General features: G+C 42.7%; 1 protein-coding gene across 5 annotated transcripts in view; it reads left to right on the forward strand.

Annotated features, from left to right (window-relative positions):
- Positions 1-18,053, forward strand: part of CYLD (ubiquitin carboxyl-terminal hydrolase CYLD) — a 134,790-nt gene that overhangs the window by 89,057 nt on the left and 27,680 nt on the right. For 3 of the 5 annotated variants that reach the window (XM_075704398.1, XM_075704411.1, XM_075704379.1), the window contains 5 exons: positions 1,275-1,325; positions 2,669-2,721; positions 12,303-12,324; positions 16,789-17,026; positions 17,738-17,829. In XM_075704398.1, coding sequence (XP_075560513.1) covers positions 1,275-1,325; positions 2,669-2,721; positions 12,303-12,324; positions 16,789-17,026; positions 17,738-17,829 — 456 coding nt within the window. The remainder of the gene's footprint in view (positions 1-1,274; positions 1,326-2,668; positions 2,722-12,302; positions 12,325-16,788; positions 17,027-17,737; positions 17,830-18,053) is intronic. The other 2 variants (XM_075704403.1, XM_075704389.1) reach the window with 1 other exon arrangement.

Raw genomic sequence — 18,053 nt, forward strand, 5'->3', positions numbered from 1 at the left:
CACAGTATGCACACCAGAATGGAATTAAGTATATGTTGAGATTATACATTTAGCTTTAGTATAATTTTAGATGGTGACTATAAACGCTTATTACCTGAGTGTACAAGGGACACTCATAAAGTTTGTACTGTATCATTTTTGGAAAATCAGAACTAAAGGTACATAAGATGGGTTGCAAAACAAATGTGTTCCTCTAGCACTTTATTGCATGCTGTACTAACTGAGAGCATTGCCATCATGTTGAAACTGAAGTGATGCTGCTAAAAGTTCTCCATGAGGAAGTAACCTTGAAAGCAAAGCTTTTTGAGAGTGAAAATAGGGCTTCTCTGACTTTGATCTAGAGGGTAATTTAAGCAGCAAGTAGTGAGAGCATGTAAAATCCCTAGTACCAAAAATGACTGGGATGATGCCATTAAGGAGAAGGTTTACATGCATGTTCTGGGACTGTCACTCTGTTACTTTGGCAGATTATGGCTGGAAATGTCAAAAAGGCTGCAGGAGAATGTTATGCTAACCTTTTAAAGACAATTATAAAAAAAAATATTTTTGAAGAGTAGCTCAAGAACATGTTTCACGACAATGGACTAGTTCATTTTGGACAGTGGAACACGACTTCATTGAGTTACCGAAAATCTGCTTCATTCCCCATTTCACCAAATTGTAACATATAGTGAGTTCTTCCCCTTTCCTCGAGTAGAAAGACACTTGTGCATAAATCATTTCCAGGGAAACAAAGAACTCTTACTTCACTACTCACCACAGATGCTTAAAGCAAATATGCTTGAGTACTTGGATTTATGTGCACAATAAAGAATCCCAGGTGATCATAGTTATGCTCTGGAGTTCTACGCTACAATGTCCTATGTAGACCACTGTGCAGCTTTGGAACATACAACCCCTCAATTTACCAAACTGTTTCTTGAAGCGAGATAGTTTTTGGACAGAAATGGTGTGGTCTTAAGAATGGTTTTCTTCAGCTTATATACTAGTGCAATAAGTGCATGGTCTTGGGTAGTTGAAGTAGAGGGCTAGAATGAACTTTTGTCGAATCCTCATTCTATAATATGCTCCTTCATGGAAGTAGTATGAACTTTATGAATGGCCCTTATACCTTAAACTCTTTTTTGCTAATGATATATGGCCTTGTGAACGTTGTACCTGGGCGTTATGATCAAGAGCATTGGAGGTAGTTGTAATGTTGCTCTATAATCCTTTTTCTTTTCTTTTCTTTTCTTTCTTTCCTTCCTTTTTTTTTTTTTGCTGCATACAACTAGCAACTAGTGATGCTGTTAATCACGTCAACCCTTTGTATGAAAAATGCCAAGGTAACACTTGCATGTGCTAGCATGCATGACTGTTTGCCCACTGTGCATGGGGCTTTGTTGTTTTCTTTTTATCCTTCTGGCCCTTAACGTGTAAAAGAAGCATAATTAGCCATCAAAATGGATTTAAGCTTGTCGTACATGCAAGCAGTCTTATCATCTCAATCAAGTCCATCATCTCATATCACTCGTAAACCAGGTGCCACATTGTGTGCATGTTCTAATTTTAAAATACTTTCTTTGTCTTATAACCAAGCATTATTGGCAACCATGTTGTGACTCATATTATTCAATTTGTAAGCTGCGTTTTCGTTGCACACCCTTGTTGCTTTTTGCAAAATGTGAGACTTTTCAAGAGTAGCTAAGAAGTTGGCTAAATATTTTCTCATCTTAAACCTTTGTAGTTTGTGCTTTACTGGTATGAGTAACACATATAATTTTATAATGAGTTTGCTTCAGCAATATTTAAGTGTTCTTTGCATTGAAGGTAAATGTGCTTAAGTCACTGCCTCTTTTACCACTTGAGATTTTTTTCATTTCAGCTAGTTATGAGAGAAGATTATCTATTCTGTTTTGTTTCTCTGTGCAGTATATACAATAGCCAACGTTTCAATCAAGGTTTGAACTTAATGGAAACTGTACGACGGAGTTCTTTCACTTTGATTAATATTTGATGTCTCTTAGACGAGGTTTCTCAGCAATGACATGCATTTTGCATACTTTGCAAAATATGCATATGCTATTCACATATGCTATTCACATATGCTATTCAAGCTTTGCTACCAACTCCTATGCCGGCATCAGTGTACCAAGTATACATCCAACTACAATACAATTAAATTGACTGCTCTAGTTGGTGGAAAAAAATTTAGTGGTGCCTGATTAAGCCATCAAGAAAAGCAATGTACCACCAGTATTTTACTGCAGAATAGTTTGTTAGCTGTTGAGACCTTGCAGGCTAGAGTGCATTATGTGATGACAGCTTAAATTTACATTTTTTCTGTCACTTGAAAGCTTTAAATTTTGACTGACTTTTTGTGCAAGTAGTATATATTAAAGGTTTGTCCAAATGAAGATCTTTGTAAAGATGCACAGGAACTATGGTTCACAATGCCAATTTGTGCAAATTGCAAAAGTTAGGTTATATGCTTACAAAAATTAAGTAAATCACAGTATCTACCTTTAAAGCATAATAGTGTGTGCAGCTTAAACATGCGAGTTACATAATGAAATTGCAGTTTTGCTCTTATGTTGATAGCTTTCCTACATTGAAACCCAGTTCTCATTTGGCATGTTTATTGTCGATTTGTTTAAATGACTACCTCACATAAAGTGTTGTCCTACAGCTTTGAACAACCAGACTGAACCAAAGGCCCCAGGAGAATGTCCGCCACATTTGGTAAGAGTTGTTACAGCATACGAAACATTTTGTTGCTTTTGTTTAATGTTTATCTGCTGTAAATACTGCAAGTGGAACTGACAGCTGTGTCTGCTACACCTGCCATATAGTTTTTTTTTTTTTTTTTTTTGCTTTTAACTGGCTTTAGTTATAAATGAAAGATGGGCAGTGATCGGATAAATAAGTTGAACTGGTGCAAGCAGAGAATTCAATACATAGTGTAGGGGTAAACGTCTTCTTTGTGCAAGAGCTGCATCAATGTATGCTAGATAGGTTTCAAGTTATCAGCTGATGCCGTATTTACTCGAATATCTAGGCCGGCCCCGATTCTAAGCCGACCCCCCGAATGTCCGAAGCCAGAAAAAAAAAAAAAAAGAACTTACTTTTAATGTAGGCCGAACAAAAAAGTATGAAAACAGCATTTATTTAATATGAACATGCCGAGTTCACTCTATATTTTCATCGTTGCTAACCACACGCATGCTTGCGGACGCGCACAGGCTCGCGTCCGCGCCCCCATGCATGCACAGACAGTGCGGTATGGCTCGCACGCATCGAAACGCGGCGCGACTTCGGTAAACAGAATAGCGGCTGCGATACTGACTTTTCTAGATGGCGCTAGCTATGTGCCATATTTATCATTTTCATTAGAAACTGGCGCGTTTTTTAAAATTCCCAAATCTAAGCCGACCCTATAGTTGGGTATATAATTATTAAAACAAAAAACTATCGGCCTAAATTTGAATAAATACGGTAGTTGTTCGTGTGATGAACAGCTGTGGTGTAAAACAGGAAAGCTGGATATTTTGCATGGTATATGGGCTTTAAGGTTATACCTGTGACAGATAAATCTTTGTTGTAAACAGAGGTGCTTTTTCGAGTCAGCTCAACTTGCTGTCAGGCTGCTGTATGTGCTTTGTCGCTGGTATATTTGCATTTCTCTCACAGCAGAATGAGGCAAGTGAGATGCATAATATTTTTGCAAATTGGGGAAAGGTAGACACGAAAGAAAGCTTGCCTGACTAATGTGTTGTGTAGATCTTAATATTTTCTCACATCCACAGCATTTGAGGAATTCAGGAGAGGTGCGCAAAACTATTTTTTCTATTTGAAATGTCTGGCAGAATGGCCTTCATTGGCTGTCAATGCTAGCAATAGTGGATTAGCTCAGCTGACACCTACTATCATGAGCTAATACAGGGCATATGCTTCCACCTTTTCACTGAACTTGCATTTCATATCGCACCTCTTCTCTCTGTATCCTCTGCAATATATAGATTTTTTTCTAGGCAAAAAGGAAACTACTCTCTACACAGTGTGCTGGTCTGCTTTCCTCCTTTATGGCTTGTGCGATGTGGTGTTGACACGCTTGCATTGCTTTGTGTTGACAGGACGTAAAATTTCAAAGCCATTCTAGCACTTTAGTGAAGAAATGAGTAATAACATGGTATCAAATCAACAGCAAGTCATTCCCATAGTCAAGCAATATATATACTTGGGTGTACACATAAAGAAAGAAAGACGTACTCAAACATCCACCAAGATAATCTGACGATGAAGGGAAAACAGAATGCAGCTATAATGAAACATAGAGCACTTTAAGGCTACAACTCATATGAAGTGGTGCGAGGAATTTGGAAAAAAAGTAATGGTGCCAATGCTAATGCTCACATATGCTATTCTGTGCTCAAAATTGGAGATCTTATCGGGGTTAGAAGTTAACCAAAGGTCGGTGGGCTGATTGCGATTGAGGATCCACAGTAAGACCACAAACGAGGCAGCGCAGGGTGACATGGATTGGGCCTCTTTAAAATAGGCAAAGTGCAGAGCAAAATTCGTTTTGAAGAAAAACTAGGGAACTTGGATGAAATGTACAGGGTAATTGGAAGTGCAAATAGACAACCTAGAGTCATCAAAAAGAAAGTGAGAGAAACAGAGACAGTAAATTTCATGCAAAGGATGGAACAAAACTAGATATATGGCAAAAGTAAAATCAGAGAAAAACCTGTACGGTAACACATAAGGTAGTGCCTTAATTGCTATTTGAGACTCAGGCTGGCTGTCGAGGACAAAAACATACTGGAGCAAATATTAGCAACAGGATGAGGCATGTGTCTGCCACAGCAAAAGTCCAGAGACTCAGCACATAGTAATATCGAATGTGTATGTATTCACCAAGCAAGAACCGTGGGAAACGCCCACATTCCAGAAGCATCAGGATTAGAGCAGATGGGAGCATTAATTGGTCAGCAGTCAAGTTAAGCAAGCGATAACCCCCCAGATTCAGAAATGCATCTTAACTTGAGGCCCGTGCTTGACTTGATTTAAATGATGCCTGGCATGAATGTGCCCAAGTCGCTCATTGCGTTTTCTTCAGCATGTTCACACAGGCGCCATTTAGATCAAGTCAAGCATGGGCTTCAAGTTAAGATAAATTTCTGAATATGGGTGTTAGAGTATTGGTGGAACAAAAGCAGGGAAAAGATTGGTAGAGCCTAGGTCGTTACAGGAATAGGTAACAAAACAATATAGAGATAGAAGTTTTAATTAGGAGAAGGATGATCAAGGAGACAGAAAAAAAATGCTATACTGCAATAAACATAGTAAAACCTGATTAGTTCAAGCAGACTAGGTGACTACTTGTCACTGCCCTGTTAACTCCGTTTCAAAGGGGACGCCACTAGACATCATCATCACCAGCTGCACCCAAGTTTAAATGTATTCCCGTTAGTGATCAATGTAAAGTATCAAAGTACTGCTCATTAAAGCATCAGGCAAAAGCCACCTTAAGGCAGACTTTACAAATTCAGCTGTTCATAAGCCCTTGTGTGTGGCCTGCATTTTCAGTAATAAGCACTGTGCATGGCAACACCATATGTATATAGCCCAACAAGCGGAGGTATATTGCAGGAGACGTTGCACATTCTCCACGTTCTGCACACATTTACATTATAGTATATAGTACAACTGTGCATGCCATATGCGTTACAACGCTGCCATGGATCGAGCAAGGCTTCGCTAATCCACTCAATCAAGCTAATGAATGGGCGAGACCAAGCAACTCCTTTTTGGCGCTGTAGGCTGGCTTATAGTCAGATACAATGCAAGTCTGCAGTGAAGCCCCGCCAATGCCTTCATGCCCGCCAGCCATTGTTCCTCCTCGAGGCTGCAAATAGTTCGTACTTCAAACTTTCTCTGTTACCTAAATAAGGCGGTAACCACAAAAATAATATTATAAGCGTGTAATTTTGTATGTTTTTACTCGTCTGTTATAGTGGAACGGTGAAAGCCTCATTCTTTATTCAACTGAGATAAAACGTTTGCTTCGCTGCAACTATTTATTGCCAAGTTTCACTTCAGTTGGCAGTGAAGTTTCATGAGTAGAACGGTGTCAGCAGTGAAATGAACTGTACCGCGGGCTTTTGAAGAGCGAAATGCTTAGAATCCATACACTTTGTCCACGTCTGTTGCACACCTCATCGCTTCTGCCTATAAAAAGATTGTTCAAGAACAGCAGACACTTCGGATGTATCAAGTACGACGCCATTTTCAAATGGTCGCATGACGATGATTTTGTTTGCTTCTGATTGGCCGGTGGACTAACAACCTTGGTACAGTGTACTAGAATACTTTCCAGTGGCACGACCGTGCCTCTCCACTGACGCGCGCGGTCGCACCTGCAGCGGCGGCGCTGCAATTGACTGCTCATGAAAGCTCGCCCTGGTTTGCCTCTGCAGTATACATGGCACACAAAAATAGAAAGCGTGCTTGGTTATGTACAGCCGCTGTTTTAACGTAATTCAGCTTGGGTTTTAAATTATTTTTTGGGTACTTTGTGTGGGTAGAGGTGTTCGGGCGTATCTTTACAAAGCAAGTCTTTACAAGCAAATTTCGGGCGTGTCTTACAAAGCAAAGCCAGTAGCAGATGAAGGACAGTCGATGCGCTGCAATTTTTTAATTTTTCATGCTTAGTCGCCAACTCGGGCTACATGGCAATACCGGAATAATTTGCGAGTACTAAATTTTAGGAAGCAATACTTATTCGCGGGACCAAATATTTGCATGATGTTCGCGATCGCAAAAGACACCTTGTTTACAGTATGTTCTAGGGTGCACATGCACAGAAATGCGGCCGATTAAGTCTGATTTAATATTTACACGAGAAAGCACTTCATTTTTAAAGCACATGCTATACAAGAGGAAATATGACGCACAGAAAAAAAAGAAAGAAGAACGACTTCGAAACTGCTTTCCCTGTCCCATTAGATATTATTGCAGGTGCTCTGCAATAGCACAAGAATCATCCTGAGAGCTTTAATGCACTTAACAAGCAGTGCAGAAATTGAGCTATGTCAGTCTGCTTAGCTTCAGGTGCTGTGCTGCCTTTCCTTTTGACAGCATATGTCCTTTGTTCAAACCTTTGATTAAAAAAATGGAGCCGTATGGTGACGTAAAAGCTGACTATGCGAGGAGTCAGGCTCTCTGCATGAGCTCTGCATCCCACCTTCAAGGGAGCAGCACAATGAATCATGTGCAGGATGTCCATTACACTTTCCCAATGAACTTCTTGGGCACTAAAGCAATTTGTGAAAATGTCTTCAAGCCTTCAAAACGGAACAGTTCGACGGAGGGGTAGAGCAAACCTCCTTCATCATTGTAGTGCACAAATTCTGCAGCATGCAAGCGACGCCCTTCTTCTGTTGGAAATAAGAGGCTGTCATTACATGCACAGCATTTGGCGGGCAGCACACACTTTTTCGCCACGTATCCGGAAATGTAATACATAAGCCTTGAGTCGCTCCTCTGGACGTGGTACTCGTGTTCCCCTGCTTCATTGCCATGTGAACTCGAAGGTACCGCTTGTTTTTCTTTAAAAAGCTTCCTCTGGTCAATCAGCTGTTGCTTTAAAGTTTCTTCCCGGTCCCTCACATCAAGAAGAGAACTGATGACGTCTCCCTCTGCATTCCCGCCTGCAACACTGTGCTCCAAGTTATAAAAAGGGAGACAGTGAACAGTTAGCCAAAACTGCTGTGGCGTCGGGTGTGAGTTGCAGCCAGATGAGAGTCTAACGATGAGAGTCTAGCGCCTTGAATAGTGACAGCTTCTTCGTACTGTTAGTTCAGGCGTATCCTGTGCTACACCCTGGAGCATAGCAGTGGTTGAGACGTTGCTTTGCACTCATTGATGTAAGTGGCTGCATTCACATGAGAAAGCTTGCGAAACACAACCACGCAGAACAAAAAGCCACAATCAAAACACACCACTGAAATGCAATGGTCATGCGTGCCCAGACTGGTCGCCGGCAAGAGTGATCGATGGCAGCGCCACCGCTTCAGGTGCCACTTCTGGTGACACGCACCACAAGGCGCGGCCCCCTCTGCTCGTTGCACTGAATTGCTTCTAGTTCACTGTAACGTGGGGCGTGGTCCGTGTGCCTTGGTTGCCGAATGCTGTTTTTTTTTAAAGTTCTACTATAGTAAATAAAGATGGGGAATATATTGACACAAGATTTCAAATTACGCACGCCAGCCGCCTCCTGCAGTGCGAACTTGTTGTCCTTTCCAAGGAGTCAGCACTTTCTTCAGTTTCCTGGCGAGCTCACTACTTATTACTGAGTGGTCTGCACCTGTATCGACTAACGCGTTCACTTCGTAACCATCAACAAACACACGTAAATCGGAAGCAACGTCGCTCTTATGGCACTCATTTCCGAGTCCTTCATTGTTGTTCGGAGTCATTGATTGAGGTTCTTCTCTTTTCGCGTCGGCAGTGGCCTTACCTCCCGAGGTCGCTGTCTAGTTTTCCTGACGCGGGCTCTGTGAATGGCATCTTGGGGAGCTTGATGACGGGCGGGGGCTCAGTGACCAATGCCTTAACGGCGCTGTTGATCGAGGTTGGTGATGCTGGTAGGCGTATGGGGAGCTTTGACGAATAAACAGCTACTCTTCAATTTCAAACGGATGCTCATCATTTCGAGGGCAAGGTGCGTTCACTGGAAAACCACGAAGCCCTGCCTGGCGATAGTGGCACATTCTGTACAGGTGGCCAGCCTCACCACAGTGGTAGCAGAGAGGTATTCGGTCAGGAGTGCACCATACATCAGCCTTCCTAAATCTCCTCTCGAGTGGTGGCAGTGTATTTCGAGGCATCGAGCTATTCATAGAGGAGGAAGTGGCTGCGATGTCAGCATGTCCGGGAGTTTGCCGCAGCACATCGACATACGAGACGCTCGGCTGGCGCAGTAGTGGCGCATCGGGCTGCGCACTGAGCTGTGGTCCCCGGACCGCCTGTCTGACCTTTTCGCGAACCACGTCTGTCAGCGAAGAGGGCGTTGGAGCATTGTGGTCAAGCCGTAGCCTCTGAAGCTCTTCTCGCACTACAGATGGCACGAGCTCTCGTATGACCTCCATGCTGTTTCCGATGACAGCTGGAACTGCGTCTACAAAGGTGATGTTCATTTCTAGGTTGCACATCCTTGATCGCTGTTGCAACGTGCTTTCCATTGTTGTCGCCTCAGAACGAAACTCAGCGACGGTGCGCTGCGGGCTCCGAACCAACCCTGAGAACAGATCCTGTTTCACGCCTCGCATTAGATGGCGTAGTTTCTTGTCCTCGCTCATGTTTGGATCAGCTCTGCGTAATAGGCGGGACATGTCTTCTACATACATGGCCACGCTTTCATTGTTTCGCTGGTTTCTTGCCTGCAGGGCAGCTTCGGCCCTCTCCCTGCGGTCGGTACTCGGTTAAGTTGCAAGCAACTCCCGTCTGAAACCACCCCACGACACAAATGTCGCTTCATGATTTTCAAACCACGTTCGTGTGCTGTCCTCTAATGTGAAGTAAACGTTTCATAGCTTGCACTCACCATTGAACTCAGCAACGCTTTCAAAGTGTTCCAGCCAGTCTTCTGCATCTTCAAATGTGTCGCCGTGAAAAGGCTCTGGCGTCATTGGCGAGTTCACTACGATGTGAGTTGGCATGATTTGAGTTGTCATCTCGGTAGCGTTTCTGTTAGCAGATGCTGATGCTCAGATAGAATCCGGCAAAGCGAAAAACTCGGGAGGCTCGAGGAGGGCTTGAAATCACACCCCGCACCTCCACCAGAACTGTAACGCACAGTTGCATGATGGTACTTTAAACACTTTACGTTGGGCGAACTTGTGCCCGACAAACAGCTAAGCGAGAGCCTCACTACAACGTCCACAGTCTTTTTGCAAGAGTCCCGCACCTCTTCTTCCCTCGTTTCCCGCGCTGATGACACATTGCTCTGATTGCGCGTGCCTTTCGAGCCCGTGTTGCCCACTTCACTGCCACTATCTTTCGCAGGTAGCAGTAAACTGGACGGATGCAGGAGGTGGCTGGCGCGCGTAATTTGAAATCTTGTGTCAATATATATATATATATATATATATATATATATATATATATATATATATATATATATATATATATATATATATATATATATATGATAGCATTACCTGTCGGCAATGCTATCATGCTGATAACGCGCGTGCCGTTCGTTACTGGAAAGTACCGGGCTCGCAGCGTTAAAGAAAGGAAATGCATCAAGGCAGATGACGATTATCGTTGTGTGGCAGAAGGGGCACTTAGAGTGTAGTATTTTTTCCGCGACAAAATGTGCGTGAAGCCTTTTGTCATGGCTCGACTACGAATCCACGCGAGCAGCAATTATTACGACACACGAAATAAGTGCATAAACGTGTTTATACAGTCGTGGAAACAGCGGTAATAAAACGTAGATGTCGTATTTAGAAATGCAGATGCATTTAGCAATAAACGTGAGGGGGAAGAAACGAGAGAAAAAAAAAAGAACGCTGTAATTACGGCGCGCGCTGCGCCGAGTGAAAGAAGTGGTGAAAGGACTCGACATCAATGGATCAAGACAACACTACACTCTAATCAACGCTAACGACTTGGCGCCGTTGCAGTATAACCTCGGTTGCAGCCACAGTTGGCCACAGGCTCTACAATGCCTTTGAGGGAAAAGGAAAATTAAATTATACGGTAAATCACATGTCAGTGTGATGGCTACGGCACGGTCGTGGGCTACGGCTACGACATGGAAAATTCGAAGTTGAAAATCGTTGCGGTAACCTGACACGGGACTATGGTGGGACGTGGGACGTTCGCACTAACCAAACCATCTGCGATATCACCTCACCTCAGGAAGACGATTTGCTGCATTTCACGAACAACGTGATAAATTTGCACTCTGGGCGACCGAAAATAGTCGGGTTCGGCGAGCCGTGACATCGTCTCGTTCATGGGCCGCCACACCTTCGCTTCGCAACCTTCGCTACGAAACCGAAACCACCGAAACTGCCTAACTTGTCGTAGTCGTGTTGGAGTCAAGTGCGCGTGCGCGGCGCTTTTAAAATTTACTGCTGAACCTTATCAGGTTCAGCAGGCTCATTGCTGTTTTTTGCCCAGCACTAACAAATATGGTCGACATAAGCAGTGATTTTTAACTGTGCGGTACGGTGGTGTTCTGTTTAGGTTAGGTTAGACTTTCGACGCCTGTGGTCGAGAAATGCTTCCCGGAAATTCGAATTACGGGTTACTCCAGGTAGGGATTGCTAATCGTGGGGTGGTCCTTGCTGGTCCGGGCAGAGGAGGTCGTGTACGTGTCCGAGGCGGCCCACATCTCTTGTAGTTAGTCTGAGCAGCCAGACAGCATATAGCGTTTTAAAGCGAAGCTTTCTTTGCCTCTTCCTTCGACTTTACCACTGCTGCTGCTGCTACTGCCTTGCACGCCGTGTCGGGGGGTGGTTGAGAGCTCACGGCAGGGGTGCGGGGTACGAGATAGGCGACGACAACGACGTTTCGGTAGAATGGGGCCGCAGTGCCCTCTGGACGCCGTAATTAGGCGTGACCCCCCGCAAAAGTATTGCAGGAGCTACCGCGCTTTTTTCCGAGCTCACGCGCAACAGCAATGACAGTCCAGGGAGGAGGCAGGGAGAATTTTAGAGAGGGAGTAGAGAGAGAGGAGGCGGGGAATGGGTGCAACGTGGGACAATCGGATCTTATACCGTCGCGATCGGGAAACGGGTGATTAACCTTACCGCTCTGCGCTTATGCAGTTCACCTAACATGACACGGGAGAAAAAAAATGCGTTGTCAGAAAGCATTGCTTATTTGGGCTCTCTTCAGTGAAGGAATGAGTGAATGAATGACACATCTCTCTGTTATTTGTACTACGTGGACAAACACAAGTGGTGCAGGCAAGGTAGCACCACATCACGACTGTCGAATGCTGCCAACATCACCGGCAAATATCGTCAAGACACAAACAGCACAAAAAGTTTCGCTTACATCGATTCCCACATTGCACAGGATCTGCATATCCTTTTGTTCTTTATTTCTGAGAGAGAAGTTTTTCAGGAGGGAAAGAAGTACTTTCTCTGCTTTATCAATGCGTTCACATATTCTAAGATGCGTTGTAAGTAATTTGCATTAATGTTAGTGTAATCAGCATGTGAGCACATGCTAGTGCTATTTCTAATGAAAGTTTGTTTTGTCATGAATCTGCATTTATGTCATGTCTTCTCTTTTTGCAGGACAAAGGCAGCAGCACCAATCGTGAGTTCTAGCTCTTTTTTCCCTAGTATGTGCCTAATGTGTGTGCGTGCATGCAAAATGTGTTCCTCTGTATGAACATTGAAAATGCTGTACTGTTGCTATATATATATATATATATATATATATATATATATATATACATTAGCTATAGGTCTATATATATAGACCTATAGCTAGGACCTCTCATGTGTTGCTGCTTTTTGACATTCATCTCTTCTGAGGCACTTATAATCTGTTTTAAATTTTTTTATAAATTAACACTTAAATGTGTGTCGATAAAATTGCTGTCTTGTCATCTGTAGAGTGCAGTATTTTGCTGAGGTGCCAGGAAGTTTGCTGATTGGTCAAATTTTACTCTGCAAGAGTGGTAGCCAACTTGGATGGGGTTTTAATGAGTGTTGGCAAAGAAGCCAAGAAGCTGGTTCATGGTGGTGCATTGCACAAAAACTAAGTGGCCATAATGTTTTGCCAATAGGACAATTTCTAAAGTAGGCTTTATGGTTGGATCTGGTTTTGACATATAGGCTAGCCTACTTTTCAGAAAGAAAAAAAATATAGATAACTTTGCTTTGCAAATGCACACTATGTAAAGTGTCTTTGCATATTGCTGTGTGATTTTTCTGATGAAATTTCTTTGTGCCAGCTCTTCTAAAGTTTACCTTTTCCTGAAAAGTAGTTCAGTCAAGCCCCTTTATAATGGCCCCATTTGAAGTGAACTCTTTGCTTTCTATGATTTGCACTTCGTATTCAAAAATTATCTGCAGAAAGCTTCTGGATTGCTGCACACTCACAATCTGGTCGCTGTGCCATTTTGGTTTGAATGCACAGTGTAAATGAATGGCAGCATGATTATTGACATGTAAACGGTTAGGTGCTCAATTCAAATGAACTGCTTGTAGCTTACCCTCTTAAAAATTGGTGGAAAGGCATGTTCATTGTCCAGGTGATATTAAACTCTCAAGATTTTTTCACTTTTTAAGATAACTTACCTTGTGCACTGGATATTCCAGCACATATTATGTGCAGAGGATACACTGGGCAGAGGCCACCCACTCCTGGCTGTTGAAGGAAGCCTTGACTTAGTCCAAACAAGCAACAACCTAAGCATGAACTGGAGTTAACGCCTTCTATGCCACACTACTATTCTGATGAAAAATGGCCGAATTATTTTTGAAGACCCCTCTTGCAAACGTGTTTTACTTCCTCAGAAGTATAAATTTGCTTCTGCTTGCACTGCCCCATGGATTGTATGCTGCCATCTGCCAAAAGCACAACTAAGCACTGAGACGAAACTGTGCTTGTCCGTGGCATTGCTAGAAAATTCAAAGTACGGTTGCTCGCCCTTGGCCATTTTGACCAGAGACGGATGGAGGAACCCAGCTCGTCGAAGGCACGGAAGGGGTTAAGGTTTATGGCAGTGGTCGTGTGGCAAAGGGTCTAGTGCTTTCTGCTGCTGCACAATTGCAGCAGTAGGCTACATGTGGCAAACATGTGGACAGCCTAACAAATAACTATTTAAAGTGCCAGTTAAGCAGACTATGGTAATGTTACTACCAAAAAATATTGCCTGTATGTAATTTTCACATGTGAAATGTTGGTACTGCTACTTGTTGGCTCCCTCAGAGGTTGTTTTAAGGCATGTTTATTCATTAGGGTTCAGCATTTTCAGTTTTTATTTTCACAAATTTCAGCCAACTTTTTTTACCTCTATTTACAATTAAAAATTTTGTTTGTCTGGTGAATGTCTTTCTACTAGAGGTGCTCATATTCAACCCAAACTTTATATTTCAGGAATACAAAACATGTTTAGATGTGCAGATGTGATCTCATTTCTCGAAATAATCCTCCTTGAAACTGACGTACTTATCCCAGTACTTCAGCAGTGCATGGATTCCAGCTGCATAGAGACATTTGTTCTTGAGTTGCAGCCATGAGCAAACAGCTTGCTTGACTTTTCATCATCACTGCTGAAATGTTGGGCTTTCGGGAACTCTCAGTGGTCCAAACAAATGGTAGACACTTAAATCGAGGTCAGGACTTCATGCCGAATGTGGCAGTACCTCCCAACCAAGATCCCGCGAAGTGCACATTGTGCACTGCGTAGTATGTGGGTGGGCATTGTTTTGTATGAAGAGAATGCCCATAATAATCAAGTCGGGCTGTTTCTTCCTGAGTGCAATGTGTGCACATTGGAGTACCTTACAGTAGTACTCACTGTTGACGGTCTCATCACTGGGGATGTCATCATAAATGATGCCGCATTGATCCAAAAAAGTTGTCGTTATACATTTCCCTGCTGACTGAGTTGCTTCGAACTTCCTTGATATTGGGGAGCCGGTATGCTTCTGTTGTTCTGGCGACTTTTTTTTTATTTTGGAGTGATATGATGCACACACGTCTCATGGCAGGTGATGATCCAGCGAAGAAAACTCTCGCCTTCCCTGTCAAATGGTCTTTGAACTCAATGCAAGTTTGCAGTCTCCTGTCTCGGTCAAAGACGGACAGTTGCATTGGTGCTTAGCATGCACCAATTTTGCGGAACATCAGGTGTATGTGAATAATGGTGTCGTGTGTCGCTTGGGAGAGATGTCTGTTTTGCATGCTGACAAAGCATTACTCAGCAGTTTTCAAGGATTAAATGCTCCACTTACTGGATCCTTTCGAAAACCCCAACAATGGGAGCGAAGCTACCTCATCTGGCATTGTCTTCCACTGCACTCTGGCCATCTTGAAGTTGTTTACACCACTCAAATATTGTGCTGTGGCTTAGCATCTCTTCACCATGTTGAGCTTGAAGTCTAGCGTGAGTTTCAATCGGTTTTAGGCATTCGTTTGTGAGAAACTTTATTACAATATATTGTTCCCCAACTGTGTTCACAGGCTCCTCCACCATCTTGTTTAATACATCACTTCAAGGTGCAACTCAGCACCAGGGCATCACAGCTTGATATCCAAACAATGTTTCATCAAAGGATGGCAAACAGATGGTGCTACTGTGTATTTATACATGCATAATACGAAAAGCATAGGTTTGATTTGAGCAACCATGGATAATTTTTCAAGGGAAGGGGGGGTGTCAAGCTTACTAGTTTTGTTTATTGGCAAACATCTGGTTAGCTCATTTTCTTGACACTGAAACGTGCTGTGTAACTGCAGATTCTGACCCCCTGCACTGTAGTTGTATTCAATATGCAGAATAACAAAGTTTTTGAGAAGCAGTCTAGCAAGGGCACAATAGTATATGGCAATGTGACTAAGCGGGTGTTAATAGTGAGTGCATTTGATATTCAAGCAAAAATAGCATAATACTTTATTCTTAACATTGTCGGACTACAGAGGACCAATGAATAGTATTTTAAAAAATTTGGCTAAGGTAGATACGACCACACATTACCATCAGTGAACTTGCCCAGGGCATCCACTACAGTTGCTGCAGCATGAAGACTGCAAGAACTCGGGCCAGCGCACTCCTGGCCACTCCCTCCCCTTTTCTCTTCAAATTGGCAGCACGAGGCACGCACGCACGCGCGCACACGCACGCACGCACGCGCGCGCGCACACACACACACACACACACACACACACACACACACACACACACACACACACACACACACACACACACACACACACACACACACACACACACACACACACACACACACACACACACACACACACACACACACACACACACACACACGATTAAGTGGGAAGGCACATAGTCAAGGTGTTGACTGGAAACTGGTTAATGTGCAGTGAAAATGATATACACACAAACAAAATTTGAATCACTGCTAGCAAGTTTGTGCACTTCACATGATACAGTACGAAATAGCCTGCCAATTGACTCCAATTGCCCACTCCTCATTTTCATTTAAGCGGCTGGTAAAATGGATGCAAATAAGATAAAAAAGTAAACATTGCATGGGTACTAGGCTGACATGGGACTTTAACCTCGCCAGGCTACTTGCATCAGAGTGCATGTCTCGTAGCCAAGTTCCAGCTGCCGTCTTGGCTTCTTGGCAAGTTTCCTTTGACTGACTCGTTTTGGTTAAAACCGAATTTTGGCCAGGAAAATGGGCAGACTTTAAAGCGATGGCTTTCTTTGGCTTTTCTTCCCACTTTGTGGTTTGTATGTTTCTGGTCATTTAATGGAGGAGAGTCAACTTAGGCCACTAGGTATGCGCTGGCTGCTGTCTTTCCAAGCAGACAACATGGGTCACTCTGTATTTACCCAAATAAACAACTTTCCACTGGCTGCTGTCTGTCCTAGTAACAGCTTGGGTCACTAGGTATGTGCCGTACAGACAATTTTGGCACTGCAAGCATGATATGCACACACACACACACATTCCAGTGGATATTCATTATGTCTATTTTTCTCTTTTGTGGAGAGATTACTTTTCAAAATGTATCCGTGTCAATTTATGGAGCATCATTTGTCTGATTTTTTTTGTACAGGTCGCTATGTTGACGTGCTGGGCCTTACTGAAGATGCAGTGGCAGAATTGTGTAAAGTTAAACGAGGAATACAGGGACACCATAATTCATGCTACTTAGATGCCACACTTTTTGCCATGTTTTCATGCACTTACATCTTCGATGATATTCTCAATCGGGAACGTCAACTCGATGACATAGAAGAATATGATTGCATCCAGAAAGTGCTGCGTGACGACATTGTTAACACTCTTCGCAGGTATGTATGTGCTTGATATGCTACAAGTACAGTATAATCCCATAAAGATGAAATTGATGGCGCTCGTAAAAAATTTCCTTGTGAAACTTTGTAGATGTGAAATTTACAAATAACCATGAAACATGTGCAGCTGATGATGAAGCTGCCACGAACAGTCAGCTATTGTATGGCTGCTGCTGTTGCTTTTTTTGGGAGGGTTCAAAGGTAGTCGATCTTTGTGTTTTATTCAGTCATCAACATTTTCATAGCGTTCAAACTCTCAAGAGTAGCTCTTGAGTATTAACTTTTTATTTTTCGGTGGTGGTAGCTTCATGAAAGCTTTGTTGAAGTGAAGATGTGCTTGGACTTCATTGTTGTGGTAATATTGTTGCATAAAGTACTATGAAACACTGAAGGGGAATAAGGAAAACTTTGTTAAGCTGCAAATTTAGTTGAACTGGCATTACCTATGCAGAAATTCGACTGTAGTTTGGTTAGATACATTTATTTCTTTATTATGACCATGTCATGTTAGCATGTCTTTAGACAGGTTCATTGCTTAATAATGTTTTAGTTCACAACTTTTGGCCTGCAATTCTGCAACTTTATCAGTATGAGACCCAACAACTTCAGCATCACACTCTTTGTTTTGCTGGTGTGCTTGTTTCAGATAAGCTTTTTCGTTACCACTGTAGCATATTTGCAATTTTGATTTGTTTCTTTCTTCTTTAGAGACCTTTATGTGCCTAGTGAAAATGTGATGAGGCTTCGAAAGCTCCTTGACACTTTGGGAGGTGTGTCGGGGCTCACTACTGAGGAAAAAGGTGAGAACGTGTCTATGGTATACCCAATACTCCACATTATTTGAGTAGCAAATCTTTCAAAGTAAGAATTCTGGCTCTGACAACTGGCAAGATTAAACTTCTGACTAGATGAAAGTACAAGGAACCATCTTAAATATCATGCTTGTTTACTTTTACGCAAGATGTGTTCCCTTAGAATACACATAGAGGAAAAAAATGTATAGCATCAGTGCAGTTTCAGTAAT

Source organism: Dermacentor variabilis, chromosome 1, assembly GCF_050947875.1.
Source record: "Dermacentor variabilis isolate Ectoservices chromosome 1, ASM5094787v1, whole genome shotgun sequence".
In the NCBI taxonomy this organism is placed as follows: domain Eukaryota; kingdom Metazoa; phylum Arthropoda; class Arachnida; order Ixodida; family Ixodidae; genus Dermacentor; species Dermacentor variabilis.